The sequence below is a fragment of the Dunckerocampus dactyliophorus genome, chromosome 14 (genome assembly GCF_027744805.1).
Source record: "Dunckerocampus dactyliophorus isolate RoL2022-P2 chromosome 14, RoL_Ddac_1.1, whole genome shotgun sequence".
Lineage (NCBI taxonomy): Eukaryota > Metazoa > Chordata > Actinopteri > Syngnathiformes > Syngnathidae > Dunckerocampus > Dunckerocampus dactyliophorus.
This window is the reverse complement of record NC_072832.1, coordinates 21,705,224-21,732,780: the sequence shown is the minus strand read 5'-3', so window position 1 is coordinate 21,732,780 and position 27,557 is coordinate 21,705,224. Positions and strand designations below refer to the sequence as shown.

Sequence of the window (27,557 nt, the reverse complement as noted above, 5' to 3'; positions counted from 1 at the left end):
CACCCCGAGTGTGTATACGCGTATCAGATACTCAGTGAATTGCTTTGTAAACAAGCAGAGGCAACTCTTGACTTCCCAAACTGATATAGTGCCAGCTGGCAGTGCTTATTCTGTAAACATTGAAAAACTGATATACAAGTATACATGTATACATGTATGCAGTAACAGTGAACAATGCATTAATAACCACTCCTCACAACACAATGTCAGTGAATATTATTATTGTTTTATTGTTATTGTTCTGAATTTTTATCTTCATTTGCTTTGCTGTGCGTCCAGTCTGGATGCTGGAAGGCGTCCTTGCTGTGATGTCACAGCCAAGATGGCGGCGGTTCAGAAAACTTGCTGGCGACAACTTCATTTCACTTGTATTTTATAGTTGTTTACTGGCGGATGACAGCAGTATAACAAAAACCTTTTAAGTGACTTATTAAGTCAATACTTCTGTTGGTTTTTTTGTTGTTGTTACTTTTATCAAACATTTTTGATGTCATGAGCACTTCAAAATTTTCATTCCAACGTCTGTAGCACACAAAACATTAGAAATGGCCGCCACTTTTCCTCAAACCATGCCTAAAAGAGAGTTGCACTGCCAGACTGATGTTTTGCTGAATGAATACAGTAGTTTAGTTAAAGAGGAATTGGTGCATTGGTAATGACAAAGAGGGTTCTATATTCATAAAACACATTGCTTTGTTTACTTCTAGGTGGATACATTGGAGTATATGCATGACAATGAGTACGTCCATGCAGACATCAAAGCTTCCAACCTCATGCTGGGTTATAGAGACCCTCAAAAGGTTAGTCCACAGTAGATCTCTATTTACTTAACTCAAACAGCTTCAGATTGCTAAAAATTAGGGATGTCCTGATCAGCATTTTTGGCTTCCAACCTGATCTGATTGTTTTTTTTTTTTATTTTGACCCCTATCTGATACTTGACAATTCTGACAATCTGACATTCTGACAATGTTATTATAGAGTAGTTGGTTCGCTGACGAAGCTCTTCGGATGAGGAGCGAAACAATATGCAAAAGCAAGAAGGGGAACAAAATTTTGAACTTGTAATTTGAAAAAAAAACAAAAACAACACTGAAATAGGTTATCACCTGATCAAAAGTTTAAGACCACAGGCTATATAAAAGCCAAAATCTGCTAAAAATGATCATTTTCTGTCAGGCATTCACACTGTCATGCCCTCCTGATGGCTAAAGCTAAGAAGCTTTCTCTTTTTGAACGTGGTTGGATCGTCGAGCTGCATAAGGAAGGCCTCTCGCAGCGTGCCATTGCTGCTGAGGTTGGGCGCAGTAAGACAGTCATTCAAATTTTTTTGAAAGATCCTGAGCATTATGGAACAAAAAAAAACCCCAAAAATGACATTCTAAAAAATTCTAGCAATTTTTCAACTGGTCTTAAGATTTTGATCAGGTCTGTGTATTGGTTTTGTTTTAAATCATTTTCTTGTGCTTTTTTGTACAACTGTGGTAAGGCATTATTGGCAATGTTGTGTCATGATGGCAGAACATAGCGTGGATTCATACATTCTACAAGAAGGTAAAACTCCACAATCCACAATGGAGATTTGCCGGTTTTCTGAAGCAACCTACCTTTGCCTACCTTTTCAGTGATCCGCTTTTCCTTTTCACTCTCTTTTGGGTATTTATGCTTCCTCCAAAAGTCCAGGGTTTATTTTGACGAAGCAGCCTTTTCATCTGTGGCCTTGCTAAAATGCCTTATACTCCATCCTCAATTGAAGTATTACGTTTGCGGTATTGATTGCAGCTGTGCTAGTACCAGCCCTTGAAATTGTAATTTTGCAGATATTGCAAGTGGCTGTAAGACTGTTTTCATTCACAATGCAGAAGTACTTCCACAATGCTGACATTGCTTTGTTTACTTTACGGCCTGCCGCAAACACAACTGGTGTAAAGATCGGGAGGCACATCTTCCGATCTCCGATCAGTAAAAAAGGAAAAAATACTGTTTGTTGTAAAACAGCTCTGATTCAGTATACAAAAGCTATATACAGTGGTGTGAAAAAGTGTTTGCCTACTTCCTGATTTGTCTTTTTTTGCGTGTTGTGACACTTAAATGTTTCGGATCAGCAATCAAATTTAATTATCCGTCAATAACAACACAACCAAACACAAAATACAGTTTTCAAATGAAACTTTTTATTATTGCGTGAGAAAAATAATCCAACCCCTCATGTGCCCTGTGTGGAAAAGGTGATTGCTTCCTAAACCTAATAACTGGTTGGGCCATCGCAATCAAGCGATAACTTGCGATAACTTACAGTGAGTCTCTTACAGTGCTATGGAGGAATCTTTGCAGAATTGTTGTAATTCAGCCACATTGGAGGGTTTTCGAGCATGAAGTGCCTTTTTAAGGTCATGCCACAGCATCTCAATAGAATTCAGGTTAGGACTTGGACTAGGCCACTCCAAAGGCTTCATTTTGTTTTTCTTCAGCCATTCAGAGGTCTTGGTGGTGTGTTTTGGATCATTGTCCTGCTGCGGAGCCCAAGTTGGTTTCAACTTGACGTCACCAACGGATGGCTGGACATTCTCCTTCAGGATTTTTTGGTAGACAGCAGAATTCATGGTTCCATTTATCACAGCAAGTCTTCCAGGTCCTGAAGCAGCAAAACAGCTCCAGACCATCACACTGCCACCACCATATTGTAATGTTCTTTGTCTGAAAAGTGGCGTTACTTTTACACCACATGTAATGGGACACACACCTTCCAAAAAGTTACTTTTTTCTCGCCAGACCACAGAGTATTTTCTCAAAGGTCTTGGGGCTCATCAAGATGTTGTCTGGCAATATTGAGATGAGACTTAATGTTTTCTTTGTTCAGCAATGGTTTTCGTCTTGGAACTCTCGCATGCAGACAGTTTTGGATGTCTCTTTGTTATGGTGGAGTCATGAACATACTCTTTACTGTTCTTTGGTATTACCAAATCTAACTTATTGTGTGGAGATATGGGGTCGTAATGACAAAAGCAATCTTTACTCAATGTACTGCAAAAAAGATCGGTGAGAATAATTCTTAATGCCGCGTTTAGAGAAGATACAAATCCTTTATTTTAAAAATCACAGATATTAAAATTTGCTGATTTGGTAAATTTTCTAACTGCTAAAATAATGCATAAAGTTAACAATAACTTGTTACCCAAAAACATCATAGTTATTTCTCGATAAAGGCCCTGTCACACCTTGACGATTTAGCCAGTTTACGCCAACGTATGAAAAATTTGGCCAATACGCTGGCGTACGTCGAATAAGTTATGTGTAAGTTTTGTATGTTAACAGCACGCGGAAGCACGCCGGCATACGTCTAAGTTGTCCAAAAATGTTGTGCCTGCATAAAACTTTTCGACGTATGTCAACGTATGATTCATGCGTCCCGCATCCGCGGGCAATAAGTTATGCCATCATTGACACCCGTTTACACACGTTATTTCTAAGTTATGCACTTATGCAGAACGTCGGCAGTTCAACGTATGCCATCAAAATGATCACGTCAGGCATGCGCTGCCTAAATCGTCAAGGTGTGACAGGGCCCTAAGAGAGGAGAAACTTAAACTTAAAACACTTATATGCGAGAACAACGCTGAACACCCACAGCATTTCAGTATGCGGAATTAAATTACGGAAGGGATTGAGCAAGGAACATAAACAATGTACCAAGACAAGCGAATTCAAAATACAATACAAGCAGTTGATGATTGCTAAATATAAGGCAGAAGAGTCTTGAACTTGCTTTATTATGTTTGTCGTCATCTTATTATATTATTATATTTATTGTTCAGTCATGCTTGTTTTTATTTTTTATTTATTTAGTTCACTGATTATTATATGGAATACAGGAAGTGAATAACATGTACTGCACAAGATGTGAAATGGATGGGGAGTAGGATTAAATAAGCTTTGCTTCTTCCTCCTCCTTTTGGACATGTGGAACTGTGAAATGATTCATGGGATGTATTCCATTGTAACCTACATGCATGTTCAAATAAAATTAAACCAAACCAAACCAAACACTGACCTTAGCTGGGGCAAGTGAGGCCTGTAGTTCCTTGAATGTTGTTGTGGGGTTTTTTGTGACCTCTTGGATGAGTTGTCGCTGCACTCTTGGGCTCATTTTAGTTGGGCAGCCACTCCTGGGAAGGTTCACCACTGTACCATGTTTCCGCCATTTGTGGATAATGGCTCTCACTGTGGTTCGCTGGAGTCTTAAAGCTTTAGAAAGGACTTTATAACCTTTTCCAGGCTGATAGATCTCAAATAATCTTAGTTGTTATATTTTAAGAGGGGTGGCAATCACTTTTTCACACAGGGCCATGTAGATTTGGATTTTTTTCTCCCTTAATAATAAAAAGTTTCATGTAAAAACTGCATTTTGTGAGAAAGAAATCTTGAAGGGGCAAACACTTTTTCACGCCACTGTATGTCTGTTTCAATAGAGCTTTAGCCCTAAAAAAAAAAAAAAAAAACACCATAGTTTATTTGTTTTGGTTTCTTAGTAATCAGTGGTTGTCCTATTTCTGTATTGTAGGTCTACTTAGTCGACTATGGCCTGTCGTACAGGTACTGCCCTGAAGGAGTACACAAACAGTATAAGGAAAACCCAAAGAAAGGCCACAATGGAACCATTGAGTACACCAGCCTTGATGCCCACAAAGGTGTTGGTAGGTTGGAGCCACTGTTAGATTATTAGTGCCTAAACGTTTAATCTGGGCACATGGACTTTTTTTATTAGATATTTTATCTTTAATTCAAAAGACTTCTTGAGTTCTGAATGTTCTGAAATGTTCTGAATGAGTTTTGATGCAGAGTAGGCATTAATTATATTGCCGAAAATCCATATTGTGAAATACGGACCTGATCAAAATCTTAAGACCAGTTGAAAAATTGCTAGAATTTGCATTTTGCACATTTGAATCTTAATGAGGTTTTAAGTAGAGCTACAATATGCAAAAGCAAAAAAGTGGGAGTGAGACAAAAAGCATTTTGAAAAAGTCATTTATTGAAAACAACAATTAAACTGAAATAGGCTGTTTATCAGCTGATCCAAAGTTCAAGACCATTGCTCAAAAAATAACAAAAAACTCTCCAAACCAGAACAAAAAAATTCCGTAATGTAATGTAACTCAGTAATGAATAGCTCCACCGTTCTTGTTTATCACTTCAAAAATTCTTTAGGGCATGTTTGATGCGAGTGTTTCCAAGAGGGTAGTAGGAACATTGCTCCATGTGGTGAAGATGGCTTCACGAAGGGCATCAACTGGAACTGATGGCCATTTTTATAAACTTCCCTTGCCATCCATCCCCCAATGTTCTCTATGGGATTTAAATGAGGGGAACATGCAGGATGGTGTAAAGGAGTGCTCCCTGGCAAAGTCTAAACGGGCAGTTTTGTGGCGTTGAAGGAAACGAGGTCTTTGAATTCGTTTTTTGTTTTTTTAAACCCTTTTCCCGCAGATGATGTCTGATGGTTATTGCGCTGCAGTCGGCACCAGTAAGGGCCTTAATTTGGGTCGAAGACCGCCCTGTTTCTTGATGGACAGCCAATCGGATCCTCCGGCTCGGCGCAGGTGTGATTTCTTTTTTTTTGGGTCTACCACTTGACTATTTTGTTCCATAATGCTCAGAATCTTTCAAAAAATTTTGAATGACTGTCTTTACTGCGCCTAACCTCAGCAGCAATGGCACGCTGCAAGAGGCCTTGCTTATGCAGCTCGACAATCCGACCGCGTTCAAAAAGAGAAAGCTTCTTAGCTTTAGCCATCAGGACGGCATAACAGTGTGAATACCTCACAGAACATATTGATCAGTTTTTGGCTTTTATAGCCTGTGGTCTTCAACTTTTGATTAGTTGATAAACAACCTATATTGTTTTTTTTTTGTTGTTGTTTAAATTAGTTCCAAATTTTTGTCTCACTCCCACTTTTTTGCTTTTGCATATTGTAGCTTTACTTAAAACCTCATTAAGATCCAAATGTGCAAAATGCAAATTCTAACAGTTTTTCAAGTGGTCTTAAGATTTTGATCAGGTCTGTACATTGCAGCCTCTTAAGATGAAAATATATATCACAGTATATTCTTTGGCATATACATGGTAATAGAACAATTTCAGAACAGGTTGAATATGCCCTAAGGAATTACATGTTTTTGTTTTCTTATTTATTGTGCAAAACAAATTATGCAACATAATGTTGCAGACAAATTTCCATCCATCCATCTATTTTCTATGCCACTTCTCCTCATTAGGGTCGTGGGGGCATTTGCTGGAGCCGATCCCAGCTGACTTCGGGCAACAGGCGGGGTACACCCTGGACTGGTCGCCAGCCAATCGCAGGGCACATATAGACAAGCAACCATTCACACTCACATTCATACCTATGGACAATTTAGAGTCGCCAATTAACCTAACATGCATGTTTTTGGAATGTGGGAAGAAACCGGAGTACCCGGAGAAGACCCACGCACGCACGGGGAGAACATGCAGCAGAGAAATTTAAATACATGAAAATTCAAGGTCTAGCTGCAGAGACGTCATAGAAAAAGCTTAGTGTTGGATTTCTTTCCTTTAGCGCAAGCCATTTCTAAAGGCACTACAACCAGCTAGTTTTAGTCTTTGATTCTAAAATGACAACCAAGAGCAGAAAGAGACCAGGAAAAACTGGCCTTGTTTAATAAAGAAACAGATACTGTGAATTAGATAAATATTAAGTATAAGGCATGGCTACTTTTTATGCAATGTAGTGAAGTGATACTTGGAACAAAATAGATATATACAGTACTTTATAAATCTCTAACAGCCTGCAACTTTTGGTGCTGTACACATTTTTCAAATAAAGCACTGAATGGTTTGAAGACCAAAAATCCAGTATAAGGCACATATTGTTAAATGAAAGAAAATATTCTAGTATAAACTTTTCTTTCCAATACAGTCGTTCTTCACCACTTCACGGTTTGAATTTTGCCGCTTCACTCTGTTTTTCAAAAAAAAAATCAATTAGCAAATCATGCTTTTTTGTGGTTGAAGACGGCATATTAGTCAAGACATGCATATTTAAGCTAATGTTGTGTATTTTTTTTTTTTTTACCTCAATTCAACATTTTCAATCATACATACGGCTAAATGAACTAAAATACAAATATCAGACATTCAAAGAAGGATTCTTATGTTGACTTAGTATTCAACACTAGTTATGAGGTGTCAGTAATTTTCCTGTAATGTTGCACCAGACTTGATCGCCAGAACAACAAGCTTTTATTGCAGGTTTGAGTGATCTCACAACAGGCACAATAATCCCTATCACGGGCTACTGTTGCAGCCGTAACCCACGCCAAGCTAAAACTCAACTCTGAACCACTGATGTCATTTCCTGTCCACCACTCACTCTGCTCTCCTAGGTAACCCATTGTAGCAGCACACACAAGCACGGTGTTATGTATGTCTTAAATGGCTTATTTTCTTTTATTATGTCTCTTATATTGGGCAATACATGTGTAAAGGTGACTAGTGTTATTTCATGTCTTCAGTGCTCGAATATTGTTCAACGTATTTAGAAAGTCGTAAACAGGTTTTCTGTACTCTTAACTATGAACATATTCCAACTATAAAGAAGGTATCCTACTTTGCGAAAATTAACTTACCACGGTTGTATCTGGAACCAATTAACTGCAAAGAATAAAGGATTACTGTAGTGCCTTGACATTGACAGTAAAAAGTGCAAAACAGACACTTAAACACACGTAGATGTTCAGACTTTTCGGCACTATTAATCACTGAGCGTGTGTATTTGTATTTACGCTTGTTATATTTGGCTAAGCGTCAACTTTACAAGCACAGACGATCGGGGGAAGTTAGTTTTTCATGCTCCAGGCTATCACCAGAAATTGAAGTCAGGCGTATTTGTCAGGATTTATTGGAAGATAATGTGTTAAGCGGATGTCTTGCTTCATTAATAATGGTACTGTCGCGAACAACTCGGCATCATAACACACCTCATACATTGTCCGTGTCCTGCCTAAATTTAGCGATATGGGCACTATATTTAGCGTGTAGGGGTGTGCATATAGGCTGAATCCCAATTCTACCCCTTAGCCCCTCCCCTTCTTAACCCTTCCTCTACCCCTTAAAACCTAGGGCCAATGGGAAGAAGCCTCTAAGAAATGAGAAACCACTTGACTCTCATCACGTCATCACCCTTCATCTCTTTCTGGCTGTGACATAGCCAAATGAGATAATTTTTTATAATAAATGTTTCCTACCTAAAGTAAGGTGTATACATTTTTCCATGATTATTTTTTAGTTACATAGCCTACCTCAGAACACCTTTTTTAAAATAAAAGGCACACATTTTACAAACTGACATTTAATGCAAAACAACAAACAGTAATAAATAACAGCTTACAACCAGCACTGTAACAATTATAAAAATAGAAAATGTATCAAATATACATATGAAATAGAAATAACAATACAACTAACTTTATGAACATCAACAAATGTATAAACCTTATCAAGCATTATTTCAAGTTTTAAAAACCTCCCTGTTTTGGCCTGGGTCTCCTCCTGTCAATGTTCTCAGATTCTTTTGTAAGAAAGTCCAGAATGGCATTTTGTTGCCTTTGACTTTTCCATACTGGGATTGAAGCTTCGGAATGGTCCTGGAGTGCTGTGTGGTGTAGCAGAGGCCTGACTTCAGTTGGCTCAGCATCTCCTGCAGGAGTGACACATATGCGTGATTGACGGGGTACAACTACAGTATTAACTCATTGTAAATGCAATAATAATAGTAATATAGTAATAGTGTGCTGAAAATAATAGTATGTAATAGTAAAAAAAAAAAATCAAAAATTTGAATAAACTTTAATAATCTGTTGTGCTGTCCACATATGGCCATGTTGTTGACATCTTTTTTTTTAGCTCACTTCCTGACCATCGATACTGTATACTGACTACAATAAACATATATCTTGCTATGACAATTGTTGGTGGATAAGCCTGTCACGATAATCGCTAAATCGATTAGGACAACAATCAATAAAAACGAAGTCGATAATTTTGCTGGCTTCAATAAATTGACATGTGCATGCAAGCATGTTTGTTTACCTCGTCTCTCTATCTCTACTCCGTCTCTCTTCACCACACAGGCTGGATGACAAGAGGGTTCACTCTGCAGCTGTCTGTGCACGTTGATGCTACAGCAGTGGAATGAACGGAGAGAGTGAACCCTCCTGTCCTCTCCTCCCCTTGGTCCCAGTATGTGGAGACAAGGCTGCCTTGGCTTACAGCAAGTTAGCCCTGTGTGCGAACATATGCTAACATGAATGAGGGCACAAATGCGATGGTTTCTCAGTCAAATGCCGCAGATCCAGTGTGGGAATATTTGGGTTTCATTTGGTTATGATTATGATTTTTATTTAAGTGCAATTTTTGCTGAAAGAGTCCATTTTATTTCATCAGGGTTTTTTGTCTTTTTGTTTGTTGTTTAATTTATTTTTTATTCTAAAAGCTCTTGACATTCTGGAAAATTTTTGACAATAGTATTGATTTTCGACAATAATTTGTAGAACAATTATCAACGATTTGTTATTGTGACAGGCCTATTGGTGGACTAGGGTGGCTATAATTCACAGCAAACAGACTTTACTACATGTGCTGAGTGATTACATAGCTCAAATAAAACGGCAACGTCACAGTACAGTAATGTGTAATGTGATTTCCCTCGCTAGCGAGCTAGCAAGCGATTTTCAAATACAACTTACAATTAAGAGGCTAATGTGGTTGCTACTTACCGGTAATCATTGTCTAATCATTTATAAAGTGGTGTAGATTGCAGTGAAGTTAGATATCGGTGTTGTAGATTGCAGTGAAGTTACATATCGGTGTTAGCTGGCTTGTTATAAGGAGTGACAATCTATAATTCAAAACATGTAGAATATTTACATGGAGTAGCAAATGATTGAATATGTACTAAATCATGAGTAACGTTCCTGTGAAAATCAATAATTATGCTTAATAACTTAAATTGATTTGCTTTCTGTCTCCGCTCTACTACTGGAGTGTGGTATCCGAGTAGACGCCGCCTTCCCCTACGTTTCAAGTGTGATCCCCGACCACACTTCGCTTCTAGGGCTTAACACTTAGACCCTTTAGCCCTTACCCCTTGATTTCAGGAGAATTGGGATACCACTTGACTCTCAAATGCGCAAAACCTAGAGGTAAAGGCCAAGGGGTAGAATTGGGATTCAGACTAAAAATGAAAGACAGGAAGTGCATGTGTTCAAATAAAAGATGCCAACAATGGTCAAGTATCCGCTGTGCTGGTGAACGGGAGTGAAGTGCCACCTCTGATTCTGCACAAGTATCACTGGCAGTGCTGGGCTGAAAGCTGCATAAACCCCTCCAGCAAAAGAGCCAAGAAGGCAGATCTTGGACACACTCCTCGATTGCCAGGCAACACCTCACCTTCTTGGCAAAACACGCATGGGTGTCCAAAGTGTGGCCCAGAGGTTGTCTGTGGAATGTGGCTCGTTGCAGGATTAAAATAAACAAAACCCCAGCAAAAGTCAATCTTTAACCTTAATTATTGCTGCGACCGTCCACTGTTGATACTAGTGTGGATGCGTGCGAGCCGCACTTAGTGTATTCTTTCGCCACGCGCCGTGCTGTAACGTGTTTGCAACCACTCTGTACGCAACCATGGAACAGCGAATCTGGGAACACTGTAAACTGAGGACCTGTGTGTGTGCGTGTGTGTGAGTATGTATGTGTGTGTACAACACACTGACAATATGAAGGAGACAAAATGTTGTTTTTCACATATACATGCTGACACCGAAAAGGTTTTCCAAAGTCTTCACTCTGGCCTGTGCGCTGGAAAACTGCAATTTTTTGTTGGGGGGGATTATTTTCAAAATAAGCGGCATTGGTGAGTACATAGCCGTACTCAAGTTAGCCCTTCATAGCTCTCCAAACCAGCACAACACAAAGCGTGGAGTGGCTTCATGGACTGTACAGTTATTGTAGTACTCAAATCAGTGATACATATGCTGAGTTTGGCTCCATTTAGCATATATTACTTTGAAGCATTTATTTGCACCCTACTTGTCAGCATAATACATGTCAGCATAATACATGCTGCCTGTCAGCGGCCACATCCCTTGAATAATATTGACAAAACATTAACTGGCAAATTGCCTACTTGTGTTCTTCTCTTTACTGACCATTGATTGTCCATCCAGCGTGCCTACAGAATTTCTAGTCTCTGTTCAACAACCTTCTAATTAGCTGAAGTCATAACCTGCAACATACTTTTATCCCCCATCAATTAGTGAGTTTGATGGTTGGTTAGCATGAGGCATGAGCCAGACATGACTTCCATGCTTGCTAACTCCATCACCAAGCAGGTCAATACTGTCCGTTACGTGGTCACACACTGCGCCAACCATCATGATCAATACATATAATAATACTGACGTGTCAGCAATATCTTTAAATTTGAAAATGTGTAATTGAAATTGAGCAATATGTACAGATGGAGAGCTTAAAACAGTACTTGAAACAATACAATTGTATTTTTTTAGATAATGTAAATTTATGTAACGTTTTGATTTCTGAAGTCCTTTTAAAGAGATGAAGAGGAAAGTTGGGAATTCAAAAATTTACCACTTGTAAACAAAAACATTTATTTAAATCCCTGCAATGATGTGCACAGGTTGCTGTTATTTGTCAGATTCATATAGAAGTGACAGCTTGCTGTTCTTTAACACGCCCAAGTAACGTTGGAAAGGCGTCGGACTTCAGCAACAGTTTGGCGGACAGTCCAGCTTCGTACTGGCCCATGTTCACACAACAGTCTCGTGTGAAATGCTGTTGACAGATGAGGATATTTTTCTCTTGCTGGCTGGGAATCAGCAACTCCAACACTTCTGCCTGATGCTTGCCTCTTTAGGCACACCCGAACAAACATTTCCTGGGAGCCATACGTGCCAACACGGTGAACAGAGCAGAGCACGGGGAGGGCAGCGTTTACCTGGGCATACCCATATAAGGAAGTCCGGGTTACATTGACGTCAATGAAACTCAGTGTTAAAAACAACTCTGTAAAACACAGCGTGCAGAACCGTCCAAAACTGCTTTCAGGTCTCACTTCCAAATGTGCAAACCTCATTATCTGATGCGTTGGTGTTGTTTAACATGAGAATACAATGTAACAATATTTATAGGTCAGAAAAGAGGAAAAGCACAATTGGTCCCCTTTGATAACAAATACCACTTTAGACTGGCAGGTGCAGTGGTTAGAACAGTTTTAATGTGAAAAGAGGCCAGTGCGGCACAGATGATCACGTGGGCTGGGCGATTATGTGCTTGTGATCAGTGATTGCGATAAATTTCAGGTTGGATTACGGTGATCAGATGTGAGCATATTTACTCGGATGGTAAAGATGGTATGTGCACAACAACACTACCTTTATTTAGTGAAAGAAAACAAGTTGAACAAAAGTGAAACATGGTCACTTTAGGCAAGTGGGCCTATCACACGTCAGGAAAGTGCACATAAAATAGGAACAGCATGTCTTGAAAAACTATTTAGACTTATCAAAACTCTGTTAGCAGCCTCACTTCTTGGATTAAAATCCACAGCGGAGATATACATTTAAATTGCCGTAACAGCCTTACCCGTTTTAAATAATACGCCATGTCAGTTGTTAACACAAATCATACTGATTTTGTTTCAAAATAGGCTATGTAAAAGAGAAAAATAAAGACATTCAATTTAAAAATGTATGCTCACCAGCAGCCGTGGGCACCCCCATGTAGTCATGCCACAATCTTGATTATAGACATTTATACGTGTACCATCCCAATGCGAGGTTGATAGTCAAATTAGGCTTCTTTGAAACCTGTGAAGGAAGATATTTCTAATTTTACTCTATTAGCACATTTTATAACCCTCCAAACCATTTATTTTTTTGATATTTTAGAGATCCCACATGATTATTCAGAGGTTAGGTTAATCATGCTGTTATGGAAAGCATAAAGCTTTATGCCTGAGATGTTCTAATCAAGGACATCCTTCTTACATGGTCACTTCAAACAGTTAAAGAACAGCTCTCATAACCACCCTGCGCTCATTGATAATTTTAACCTCAATGCCATGTCCAGACAATTTTCATGTTTCTAGTGAAGGCCAATGTGTGTTTAATTCACTCCAGCATTTTCCTTGTAACAATTTACTTTGCTCTTCACCTTCCCCAATAACACATGCCTACATCTTGACATTCTGTAGTAATTCTTACAATCAAAGCCTTCAAAGATGAATAAAGTCCTAATTAATGAATGCCACACTTTCACAACGACATGTTCTCGTGCAGTCAGATTACCACCATCCCGCTCAATGTAATCTTGTCCTGGGTGACGGGGACCATGCTCCCCCTTCAGACCTCAATGTTGGCTAGGGAGGATCAATGCCAGCCATGGCTCAGGGAGGAGATTTTTCCCCTCAGATGAAGCCAGTCGATATGTAATTTCTCCAAAGACGTGTGACGGCCATTATTGTATTGAGCTGCTAAAACTCCCCGGGCTCGACCCCTCTGGATGGCCTTGGCTTACGAGTATTGATGGACTTCACACATTAATGTAGATCCATGCAGTTCCTCCCTCATACTCGGAGTAAGATGCAATCACTCTTTAGTTTATTGCATATTTTTGGAACTGTATGTACTTATTTGAAATTGTAATGTATTAGCCTCTCAATTTACTTATCAAAAGCTATTTCTAACTGAAGGTTTACTTTCCAGCTCACAGAGGGTTTTAGTGTAAACATTAGGGATGAGCGAGTACACCACTATCTGTATCTGTTCACGATCTAAATTATCCGTATCCGTATCTGTACTTGGAGTGGGCGGGGCATGCTTTTACCAGAAATGGTTGGGGCTTAAATCAGTACATTATTTTAAGTCTGAAATTGTATTTGTGATCGGATAATATCCGCTTTTGTTCATTACGATTACGGATAATGACGAGTGTAATGACGAGCTGTACTCGTTTGATGCTCGTATTCAGCAAAAATGCATTATCCGTAACTGATACTCGTTTATAACGAGTATCCAGCTCATCCCTAGTAAACATGGAGATGTTATGAGTGCCACCATGCTTGTATTCTTGTAATGTTCTCATCAAAGCATAGCATAACAAATACCATGGTTTGCCTGTTTTTTGTTTGTTTCTTTACTTAGCTCCATCAAGACGTGGAGACCTACAGATTCTAGGTTTTTGTCTGCTTCACTGGTTATCTGGATCACTCCCCTGGGACAATGTTCTCAAAAACCCAGCTGATGTTATGGAGGCCAAGACCAGGTAAGGTGCCTTCCAACTTCTGTCATTTATACAGTACTTTCTGTTAATTACACATTCTCTTGGGTTTCTGAAATGAAACTCATAGATTCAATCATAATGCTGTTTGTTGTTTAAAACCTGGCTTCATATAACCCATGCAAATTTCTAGCAGTTTTTCACCGCTTTTATTGGAGCATCTGTTTGCATTTTTTTTGGTGCAGTAATCACCAACTTAACTTAACTTAACTTAACACCAACTGAACTTAACTCAACATGGGGTTAGTGTTTTCAAAAATTGTTGTGTGTGCCGAATAAGATGATTGGCCTTCATGACTTTCACTCACCGCTGTCTGGTATTCATGTACATGTACGTAGCGTGTGCACGTACACAGCAGCAAACTCAAACAAGCGACCGACAATCTGGAGTCATTGTGTAGTTATGGTGTAGTATGCATTCAATGGTATCTAGCATTAGTAGCTGAAGATTTCCGAAGCGCTAATATTAGGTGGCAACAAACATGACATGACATGAAAGAAAAACGAGAAACATACAGTATAGTAGTCTATCTGTGCAACGTGGGAGAAAGCACATGCACAACGGTGCGTTTGAAGACCGAACAAAGTGGGACGGGTCACTGCTCGCAACAGAAAAACATAAACATGCAAAAACTATTGGATTTGTAAGTGTAGATTTTTTAAATAAAATCGTGGCCCATATGTCTAAAATGTATATGCAGTTAGATACAATTCTATGTAGTTATTTACACATTTATTTTTTTTAAGTGTTTTTTTTTTTTTTTTAATCATTGTACCTGAAAGTTTCCCACGGATATCGTTGATATTAATATAGACTGGATTTGCTCTGTATCTCCCTCATCCCTGCATGCAGGAGGAGGGAGGAGGGTCGTAGCAGAAGCCCGGCGGTTCTAGTCGAAGCGACATCATCTGCGGTGGAAGAATTAGTCAAAATATTTTTCACCACCTTAAAACTTAACACAACCTCCAATATGGGGAATGTGTGAAGCTTCTAGTTGCGTTTTTCATGAAAGGAAAGAAAAGTGGTGTGTAAAGAGGTGTCCTGTCACATTGCTAAGATATGGTCCCCGTAGCAACTGTGGAAAAAACAACAAATTCACTTGAAATCAGGATGGTCATCACTCAACACATCAGTCTCAGTCATGGTGCACAACTAAAAACATCACACAGCAACGCAAAAACAGACAAGACACTACCGCTACTTTTGCAGAACAATAACTAACAACTATGTAGTTCAAAAATGTAACTTTCAGAGCATTTGCACCAAAACACTACCGCAAAGCACGCTGGGGAACAGGAAGTGCTGCCAGCGACGCTACAATACGCTACAATACGCATGCTTGCTATTGTAGGTTTTTAAAAAGCCAGCGAGAGCAAAACTGAGTTCGGTTGTACTTTATTGAGGTATTTAACAATGCACTCAAGTTATTTTTGATCAATCCTCATTCACAAATCCATCAAAGTCCTCATTTTCTGTATACCAACTGAACAGCGGGGCAAGTTCTCAATCAAACACGCCAGGTTCCCTGTCGTCATTGTCAGTCTCGTTGCCGTGCGGCGCCTCAGAAATGATGCTGGCTTTTGTGAAAGCTCGAACAGTGCATCAGACGTGTTAGCCCAAGCATCCACAATCCATTAGTGAAGCTGTGTTCGCCAGCTGTCATTCATCGCTCGCAACTTAACTTTAAACGCCGTGTTTACATCCATTCACAAATAGTGATGAAACTCGCACGGCACTGCCTCCCAGTGTTAGTGAAGCTGTGTTCACTAGCTGTCATCTATCTCTCCCATGCCGCTCGCAACTTGACTTTAAACGCCGTGTTTACACCGATGTCCAGCCTTTGGAGTTCCTTCGTCAAGCCTCCCGGAATGATGTTAAGCTCCAAGTTCATTTGCTGCACTTGTGACGCACTTGTCCTTCCAGCCCCTTTGTTTGATCCGGCTGGAAACTTTTCTTTAGGCAGCATTTCCTCTTAAAAATCATCACAGGTAGCAGTTTCTGTCCATTACCATGCCAACCAAGCACAACAGTAAAAGCCGACTTCTCGTGCCTCGTTGTGTGTGATGTCGAAAGTGAAAAGCACGTCGTCCATGTTGATGATGTAGTTGGCTAGTAGTTGTCTGCAATGTTTTTATTGCAGTAGGAGAGGAAGATGGCCAGCTTTCCTTGTAATCCGCTGAATGTTGCTGCGCCATGGTAGTCCTTGCCCGGATGGATAGATTGCGCCATTTCATTAAATATACTTATATAACTACTGGGGCTTGCCTTTAGCGTCCTCAGTCACGTCCACCTTTCCTCTATACAAGCAGCGTGTCGGCAGGAGACGCTCCTAGTCGAGCGGAGCGCTCATAAAAGTCAAAGGCAACATTACAGATTTTGGAATTTGGTACACACATACGACGCTCCGCATTATAAGGCCCATTTGGGACAAAATTTAAGACTTTTAAGTGCGCCTTATGGTCGCGAAAATACGGTATATGTGTGTATATATATGTGTGAACACATACTGTATATATACACACATATACACACATAATTTGATAGAAATGAAAATGGTCACCCTATAGAGGGGGGAAATCAAAGACACCCCAAAAATGAAAGTGACAAAACGATGCAGCAGACTGGTCGATTTTGCGAAAATGTCATTGTAGCAACTCAAAATGATTCTGAATAGTTTGTGTGGCCACCTGCCTATAGCAGCCACTGAAAAATCCCCCGAAGCAAATTTACATGTTATAGACCCTGTGTATAGCAGTCACCTGTCCAACGCGGCCAGCGGCCACCCATTTTGGCTCCCTTGGTCAATATCTGACTGCATATAGCGGCCAAATTACCAACTCAAGTAGAAGCTTCATGCACGAAAAAGTTTCGTTTTTCAATCAATGAAGCTGTCGTGTGTAGACTTTAATTACTGAGTCCTAGCTCAGTCACAATCATTCACAAGAGCCACACAAACTGTCAGTTGTTCCACATAAAAAAGCCGTCTTCTTTTGAGCTTGCTATTTCCTGGTCAAACATGTAACTTTGAGAGCATTTGCACCAAAACATTACCGCAAATTAGGTTGGGAACAGGACGTGCTCCCAGCGACGCTACAATAAAAAAAAAAACATACTCTAGCATGCCTGTGGCAGAGGGAGCAAAACTGAGTTCGGTTGTACTTAATTGAAGTATTTTAGAATGTACTCACGTTATTTTTCATCAATCCTCATCCACAAATCTATCCAAGTCCTCATTTTCTGTATTCGACACAAAAAAAGCAGTCTTCTTTTCCGTTCGCTACTAGTCTGTTAACTTGTCAGTGTTATTCAGATCCGAAGCAAAGAAGGAAACTTCTCCTGTTGCTTCTGCCAACTTTATTTATTGAACGCGGCCACCAGACAGCAGCTCAGAACACACACACATCTCTCAGCATCGTCTCTCCTTCCTGCTTGCCCACAAGGCAAAGGTTAAACAAGCCCCACTACATAGCTGTCCAGCCAATGCCTGTAAGAAATGACACCGTTTATTTCCTGGTGTGCACTGGTCAATACTGTAATGCCGCTTGTTGTGGGGAAGGAGAGACTCACGTCGCCGATGCACTTTAATGGCTTTATTAACAGCGGAGAACACTGCAGGACTTTACATCCACGCCAACATAAACACACTTCCCAACTCTCTCGAAACTCAGCACACCATCCGTAGTCTCATTAGGAGCATGCCCCGACATTGTCAGGCATGCGTACAAGCACGTGGGGGCCACACAAACTACTGAGAATCATTTTGAGTTGCTACAATGACATTTTAGCAAAATGGACCAGTCTGCCGCATCATTTTTTCACTTTCATTTTTGGGGTGTCTTTGATTTCCCCCCTCTATAGGGTGATCATTTTCATTTCTATCAAATGATGTGGCATCATTTTGTTACTAATACATCACCCACTTATTATCAGGAAAGATATTCAAGATCATTTTAGATCTCAGTTTAGATCTGATGTGTTTTCGAAGTGTTCCTCAAATTTTTTTGAGCAGTATATATATATATATATGTATATGTATATATATATGTATATGTGTGTGTGTATTTATGTATATGTGTATACAGTGGGTACGGAAAGTAATCAGACCCCTTGAAATTGTTCACTTTTTGTGTCATTGCAGCCATTTGCCACAATCAAAAAGTTGATTTTATTTCTCAATGTACACTCAGCACCCCATCTTGACAGAAAAAAACAGAAATGTAGAAATTTTAAGACATTTATTAAAAAAGAAAAACTGAAATATCATATGGTCATAAGTATTCAGACCCTTTGCAGCAACATTCATATTTAACTCACATGCTGTCCATTTCTTCTGATTCTCCTTGAGATGGTTCTGCTCCTTTATTGGAGTCCAGTTGTGTTTAAATAAACCTATTGGACTTGATTAGGAAAGGCACACACCTGTCTATATAAGACCTTACAGCTCACAGTGCATGTCAGAGCGAATGAGAATCATGAGGTCGAAGGAAATGCCCAAGGAGCTCAGAGACAGAATTTTGGCAAGGCACAGATCTGGCCAAGGTTACAAAAAAATTTCTGCAGCACTCAAAGTTCCTAAGAGCACAGTGGCCTCCATAATCCTCAAATGGAAGAAGTTTGGGACGACCACAACTCTGCCTAGACCTGTCCGTCCAGCAAAACTGAGCAATCGTGGAGAGAGGTAAAGAAGAACCCAAAGATCACTGTGGCTGAGCTCCAGAGATGCAGTAGGGAGATGGAAGAAACTTCCTCAAAGTCAACTATCACTGCACCCCTCCACCAGTCAGGGCTTTATGGCAGAGTGGCCCGACAGAAGCCTCTCCTCAGTGTAAGACACATGAAAAAAACACATGAAGGACTCCCAGATGATGAGAAATAAGATTCCCTGGTCTGATGAGACCAAGATTGAACATTTTGGTGTTAATTCTAAGCGGTATGTGTGGAGAAAACCAGGCACTGATCATCACCTGCCCAATACAATCCCTCCAGTGAGACATGGGGTTGGGAGCATCATGTTGTGGAGGTGTTTTTCAACTGCAGGGACAGGACGACTGAATGCGACCAACTACAGAGATATCCTGGAGGAAAACCTCTTCCAGAGCCAAAGGTTCACCTTTCAACAGGACAATGACCCTAAGCACACAGCTAAAATAACAAAGGAGTGGCTTCAGAACAACTCTGTGACCGTTCTTGACTGGCCCAGCCAGAGCCCTGACCTAAACTCAATTGAGCATCTCTGGAGAGACCTGAAAATGGCTGTCCACTACCGTTCACCATCCAACCTGACAGAACTGGAGAGGATCACCAAATCCAGATGTAAAAAACTTGTTGCATCATTTCAAGACTCATGGCTGTACTAGCTCAAAAGGGTGTTTATACTCAATATTGAGCAGAGGGTCTGAATACTTATGACATGTGATATTTCAGTTTTTCTTTTTTAATAAATTTGCAAAAATTTCTACATTTCTGTTTTTTTCTGTCAAGATGGGGTGCTGAATATACATTAATGAGAAATAAAATGAACTTTTTGGATTTTGGCAAATGGCTGCAATGACACAAAAAGTGAAACATTTTAAGGGGTCTGAATACTTTCCGTACCCACTGTATATGTATGTACGATATGTACTGTATGTATATGTACTGTATGCATATAGGTATACATGTACTGTATGTATATGTACTGTATGTATATATGTATATATGTATATAGAAGCAGCAACACAGGACGTCTCTTTGAGGAAAGGTATTTTCCACTATTACAAAGCCCTCATAGTAAAGACTTGACAGATGATGTTAAGTTAGTGAATTTTGCTTAGTATCTGAAGAATAAATTGAATTTGTGTTTATATATTTTTTTATTTGAGTTCAATCATAAGATAGCATAACACATGTACCCCTCATATATTGCTGGTTAGAATTGTCACACATCCTGTTAAATGAACTTTATGTCATGTAGTGATATGAATCTGCAGAATAGTTTGCTTGAATTTAGCTCATTGCCGCAGTGTCCTTCTCCCAACCTCACTATCTCCTCCTAAACAATTTTTGCACTCATAACATTTTCTCTCCACGCTCCCTCACTGTTTTATCTGTCCTGCTCGGCACTCAGACTGATGGATCAGCTGCCAGAGTCCGTCCAGCAGCTGTCAGTGAGTGGAGCTAGCACAGGTAAGTCACAACATTCTCAATTCCAGGACTTCACTGACTGATAACTGAGGTTTAACGAGACATTTGGAAGTAGGACGTTTCTAAATAGTAATTATCATCATAATCCCCAAGGGGAAGCATGTCTCTGTTAGAAATGTCTACTTTTGTGATTTTTCTACTTGTGTGATTCTCTTCGCTAGAAAATGCTGACTTGAGTCTGCTTAAACTGTGTACAGTTTTCCTTTTGCCTCTTTCAGCTTTTGGTTACCATTTAAAGCATTTGGGATCATTTTAGCCAAGCAGTTTATTGTTTTGCGCACTTCTCTCATGCTTTGCTGCTGTAAGCAGCATGTAAATAAGGTACACCTGTACATCAGTTTTTAAGGAATGAATTTGACGTGTTTGAGGGTTGATGTATCTGTATGAGAGCTACACTGGGACAACAAAACTTGTAGAAAATGATTGTCCAATTGTCTGAAGTCTGTGGGGAGTTGTGGTGTTGGGAAAAATTTTCAAGGTCGCACATCATACCCATCGATTGGTTGAATTTGCGTGAATTGGCAAGATCACAGTATTGCGAAGTCCTGTGAGGCTTGATTAATGTACTGTAATCCCTCCTTGATCATGGTTAATTGGTTCCAGACCCGACCGTGAATTTCCGTGAAGTAAGATTCCTGTTTTAGAAAGGAATATTTTCATAGAGAGCACAGAAAACCTGTTTACGGCCTTGAAAATGTTTTTTAGGGTCACCTCTACATTTGTATTACCCAGGGTTCTCACAAAACCAGAATTTCAGTAGAAAGTAATTTCCATGATTCTAGATGCTTATTTGATACCACAATAAAAATAGAAAAAACAGAACCCCAGGCTTTCCGCTAGATGTAATGGATTGTAGTGTGGCGCCACGGCTCGATAAATATGCAAACAATATGCAAAAGCAAGAAGGGGGAGTGAGACAAAATGCCCTTTTGAAAAAGTCATTTATTGAAAACAACAATTAAACTGAACTAGGCTGTTTATCAGCTGATCAAAAGTTTAAGACAAAAAATAACAAAAAATTCTCCAAACCAGAACAAAAAATGTTCTCAGTAGGACTCAGTAATGAGTAGCTCCACCGTTCTTGTTAATTACTTCAAAAATTGCTTCCCTTGTCATCCATCTCCAAATGTTCTCTATGGGGTTTAAATGAGGGGAATATGCAGGATGGTCCAAAAGAGTGACCAGCGCTGCATTGTGAACTGCAGCGTTGCTCTATTGGAAAAACCCAGCTGTTACCACACAGACGAGGGCCCTCAGTCATGAGGGATGCCCGCTGCAACATCTGCACATAAACAACCACCGTTTGACAACCCTGCACCACCTAAAGCTCCAGTGTTCCACTGAATGAAAAAGCACCCCAGACCATGATGGACCCCCCTCCACTGTGCCGAGTAGAAAACATCTCAGGTGGGATCTCCTTGTCATGCCAGTAGCGTTGGAAACCATCTGGACCGTCAAGGTTATATTTTTGGTCATCAGAGAATAAAACTTTTTTCCACCTTTCAATGTCCCATGTGTGATGCTCCCTGCAAAATCTAAATGGTCAGTTTTGTGGTGTTGTGGGAGACGGGGTCTTTGAATTATATTTTTGTTTTCTAAACCATTTTCCCGCAGATGCCGTCAGATGGTTATTGCGCTGCAGTCGGCACCAGTAAGGGCCTTAATGTGAGTCGAAGACCGCCCTGTGTCTTGATGGACAGCCAATTGGATCCACCGGCTCAGCGCAGGTGTGATTTTTTTGGGGGGGGTCTACCACTTGACTTTTTTGTTCCATAATGCTCAGGATCTTTCAGAAAATGTAGTATGATTTACTGCACGCAACCTCAGCAGCAATGGCACGCTGTGAGAAGCCTTGCTTGACAATCCGACCACGTTCAAAAACAGAAAGCTTCTTAGCTTTAGCCATCAGGAAGGCCTGACAGAAAATGACAATTTTGAGCAGATTTTGGCTTTTATAGCCTGTGGTCGTAACCTGTGGTCTTAAACTTTTGATCAGCTGATAAACAGACTATTTCAGTTTAATTGTTTTCAATAAATTACTTTTGCATATTGTAGCTCTACTTCATTAAGATCCAAATGTGCAAAATGCAAATTCTACCAATTTTTCAACTGGTCTTAAGATTTTGATCAGGAGTGTATTTGGGATCAAAGCCACTGCTGTTTTTTTCTTTTGTTTCTCCATTTTTGTCTTGACACTGTGGTTGTAGTGGGATGTGTAGTGGGTTGCAGGGTGGGCCGCATATGACCCACGGGTGGTCGGCCGATATTATTGGACATTCCTACTTAAAATGTTTACTATATCATCATATTCAATAAAACATGTGATTTTATTTAGAAATGTACTCTTGCTGTGTTTTACCGTATGCCGAGAATGAAAAAACAATGATTTCCTATGTGCCCTGCGATTGGCTGGCGACCAGTCCAGGGTGTACCCGGCCTGTCGTCTGAGTCAGCTGGGATAAGCTCCAGCATGCCCCCGCGACTCTAAATAGGAGAAGCGGTATAGGATGGATGGATGATTTCCTATCTCCACCCAAACGTGGAAAACAAAGGCAATGTTCACACTGCAGGTCAATTTAGATTTTTTTGCTCATATGTGACCTCTGTGTTTTTTTTTTCATGTCACTGTGAAGGGTACAACTCAGGTCTCATTTGTATGTAGATATAAAACTGATATGGATCCGATGCTACTGCCGTCTAAACGGTCAGGTCACATATACCGCCATATACATCATCAAAAGGCGTGGTTTATTGTGCAAGACTTGGATAAAGATACTCACCGATGTTTATATTTTAAAAGATTTAAAAGATAAGAGTTAAAAGATATTTTAAAAAGGTTAGTGAAGCAGCACTTGTCAATGTCTCACCACTCCTGCCTCCAACATCCACCCACATCCTCGGAACAGACGACGCAAGTTGTGTATGAACTGCCATAGCCAAAACTCTCGCTCTCTTGCTCTCTTTCTCCTACACCAAATCATTTGTTTAAGAAAATACTGACTCCTGTGCACTAAATGCTTGAAATTACCGTAAACGCGTTACTGAAATACTGGAATAATGAAATATCGAATCTTCCGATACCAGCTGTCATCTGCTTAAGTCGATTCTCAAATCAAAATATTTGATTTTGTCCTTTTTTCATGTTTCTGATATTAGCTTGGCTATATTGTAAACCACCCCGCTACCTCAATATACCGGTACTCCATCCATACTCCATCCATCCATCTTCTATGCCGCTTATCCTCACTAGAGTTACGGGTATGCTAGAGCCTATCCCAGCTGACTTTGGGCGAGAGGCGGGGTACACTCTGGACTGGTTGCCAGCCAATTGCAGGGCACCTTCCATTCTCACATTCATACCAATGGACAATTTAGAGTTGCCAGTTAACCTAACATGCATGTTTTTGGAATGTGGGAGGAAACCAAAGTACTCAGAGAAAACCCACCCACGCACGCACGGGGAGAACATGCAAATTCCACACAGAGATTCGAACACAGATCTTCCCAATCTTCTGACTGTGGCCAACATGCTAAACACTAGGCCACCATGATGATCTGCATGCGTAAAGATACCTGTGTTTGTGTGGACATAGCCTAAAAGATGCTGTGATCGCAGTGGGACTGATTGCTCCCTCGCTTGCTGTGAAGACACTGTGGAGTGATCAGCTCCACGTATCTCCTCAAAAAGTAAGAACTGTCGCATATAGTGTTACGTTGTTGGTTAAGGATCAACCTGTCCTCTGCTGACAAAGCCCAGCTGCCTGTCACAGATAAGAGGTATTGTATGTATCAAACTGAGTAGGTGAGTCAGAGATACACACTACGTAGACCACAGTATGTGCAAGACACAACAAGCTGGCCTGATACAATTATGCCTGGCTGTATGACACCGATGACACCTACAGGCTCACCTTTCTTGCCTAACTCATTTTGAGAGGATACAAGTTGTTTGGACAGAGCCCTCTGTTGAGGTATGTAAGAAGTTGTTAATGACACTTTGACTGCTTTAATGGCCAATACCATTGGGTAGAATGCGCTGAGCTGCTTGATTGTGGGACGTGCAAAAAAAGTTGATACTCTGCTCATATAGACATCCCTGGAGCTTGTAGCCGTAGCTCAGTCAATTGATACGGAATAAACAGAGCATGTGCTGGCTGCAGCCACCAAACACAATTGACAAAATTCTTGAAGATCAATTTAGTAATGGGGTGTCCTGATACAGGTTTTTCACTTCCCATACGATACCGATATGGCAGCCTTGCATATCAGACGATACCGGTATTTATGCAATATCAGCACAATTTATATATATACTTTTATTCAAGATTTAAGATATTTGTTGTCATGTGCAACAGTAGAAACACAGTGGCAACACTGAGCAATGAAAGTCTTACTTTGCATTATTTCCCTCCATTTAGATAAGGAGAAAATAATAATTGCTCATAAAATATAAAAATAACGTGTTACTTGTTTTGTAGCGTAGAATGTTAGAAAAGGTTTGATCAAGAGATATCACTCTAGAATCAAAATGTCATCCATGCATTTACTTCATGATGCATCTGGTTTCTAGCGCTATCGACATATAGGCATATGTCAGGCTCAAGGTGCTCAATGAAACGTTTAAACCCAACATTACTCACCTCTGACAGGGGCTGGCTTTTTTCTGTTGTAGCCAATGACTTTTTGCCTTCCCATGGGAGTTTCTCACGCTTTGCAAATGTGTCAAACAGCAGTGGTTGATTGAGGGAACCGCGGTCTCGTTTTTGTTTTTGTTACTCTTTTGCTTATATCGGACCAATATCACTAACGGATCAGGAAAAATGGAGAAAAGTATGATTTGATTGGTGAGGGAGATAAGCCGATTCTCCCCTTGTTTATTTCTTCTTTGAAATGTTTGCCTTCTGGTTGAGTTGTGAGAGTCCGCTGTGGTACAGTTTTACTTACGCACATCATGACGTAAGTTATCATGGACACCATGTAATGCAAAGCAATTGAGCACATTTTCTACATTACATTAAAAAAAAGTCATGTTTTTAGAGTTTTACATGCAGTTAACAATTTGAAATGCATATGAATGATGAATGAAAGGGATATATGAACATTTAAGGTTACTTTTATCTTCTTTGAAGGTAAATCATGCCCAGTCACATCAAGGAGATGTGGCAGCGAGACACATCACAGACACATCATCTTCCTGTTTTGCCACGAGTTATGTCTTGAATTCAATAGTGTTTCTCACCTCAGTAACCTAAAATTGAGCCAAAGAAAGTTTCAATTGCCAGCATTTTGAAAAACACTATTGAATTGAACTGAATTCAAGAAATAATGCATGACAAAACAGGAAGGTGGTGTCCATGTTGTCTTCCTGCCACATCGTGTCTTTTGGGAACGCTCACATCAAGAATCACGTCTTTAGTGAATGTAAAAGTCACCTTAAATGTTCATATATCCTTTAATTTCTCATTTTATGCATTTACAATTTTATAGCATTTTTGAGTCAACCGCTGATGACATCCATGTATTGGCAAGCTAACAGGATGTTAACAAGAACATTTTATGATTAAAAAATACATGAAGAACACAGTTGGACTCAGTGTATTAACAACACAACGAGACGCGCGCCATATTGTAAGCTAACCAGAAAATGTACGTAAACCGAGGCAAAATTTTGTTTCAGTCACGTTAACTGAAAAACAGGTTGGTTCCACTGTATATAATTTAGTTGTTGTATGGAAGTGCTGTAAAATGATATTTTTGCACATTCCCTGTGTTGTGTATATCTGCTGGTTTTGCTGTGATAATTGTGACAATTTGTTGTGAATTTTATTTCATATTGGTGAATTAATTATGTAATTGTTTTATTTAGTATAGTATTAGTATAGTATTAGTATTTTGTTCAACTTGGCACAAGGGTGAAGGGCAGAATGGTAGATAAAAACCACATAGTTTCTAGTCAAATCGTGTCAGATGTGCTGTGTATTTTGTTTACCAAATTCTGTTGCACAAGATTTTTGGATGTATAAGTTGATTTCAGTGTTTGACACTCCTGATTCCGTTTTGTCTTCAGCTGAGGTGGCCGCCTTCCTCCAATATGTTAAATCTCTGAGCTACCATGACCGACCTGACTACCAGCGCCTGAGACAACTGTTGGGCACTGATGCCAAGGTAAAACTGGATTTCTCTGTACCTCATGGACCTGGAGAGAGATCCACATCTAAGGTTCTTGATCCTCTCATCAGGGGCAAGGTGAGAACATACCAAATGTTAAGGTTCCTTAGTTTCTCTCTTTCAGCTGAACATGTTGCAATGCTTAGTAATATCATAGACACAATTCAATTCCAGTAATGAAGTTGTCAGCATGTACTGAAAATAGAAATCCTTTGGCATCATTTGATTTCACCACAGAAGTTATCTTAAAACACATGAGCAGGTGCCAGAAGCCAAGGACTATAATTTCCGCTTTATCAGAGTTTTGCAAGTCATCCAGTTCTTGAAGACACACCTGCAGATGAGTTGATATGTTAACATTACTTTTAAGAAAAGCAAAATGACAAAAAATAGGACTGTACAAACTTTTTTTTAAATTTAACTGTATAGTTTTGACTGTTAATTGTTAACTGTTTTATAACTTTGCATGGATGACGTAAGCATTATGCTCTTTCCACAAATTCACACAAAAACTAAAATGTATGTTGATGTGTATTTATGTAAAGACACATGTAAAACAGATTGAAGTAGATTTATATGCTAAAAGAATTACAGTTCCCATGATGCTTAGAGTGCCATACCAGGAAGTAGTGAATTTCCGAAATAGTGTTCCCTCGTTGAACGCGGGGTTAGGTTCCCAAAAATACCAGTGTTAAGTGAAATCATGTAGTAGAAGTTGATTTAGTTTTTTTGTTCATTATATATTTTTTTATTTACGTATGTTTTTTCATTTATTTTCTGTTTCTTTTGTTTACAGTGCATGTTTTT

General features: G+C 39.7%; 1 protein-coding gene across 6 annotated transcripts in view; it reads left to right on the top strand.

The window, feature by feature from the left end:
* vrk2 (VRK serine/threonine kinase 2) overlaps positions 1 to 27,557 on the top strand; it is a 59,070-nt gene that overhangs the window by 14,985 nt on the left and 16,528 nt on the right. For all 6 annotated transcript variants that reach the window (XR_008573582.1, XM_054798082.1, XM_054798084.1 and 3 more), the window contains 5 exons: positions 708 to 800; positions 4,562 to 4,694; positions 14,263 to 14,383; positions 20,506 to 20,564; positions 26,650 to 26,828. Coding sequence is in view for 5 of the 6 variants with exons in the window: in XM_054798082.1 (XP_054654057.1) it covers positions 708 to 800; positions 4,562 to 4,694; positions 14,263 to 14,383; positions 20,506 to 20,564; positions 26,650 to 26,828 (585 nt within the window). In the remaining variant the exon portion in view is untranslated. The remainder of the gene's footprint in view (positions 1 to 707; positions 801 to 4,561; positions 4,695 to 14,262; positions 14,384 to 20,505; positions 20,565 to 26,649; positions 26,829 to 27,557) is intronic.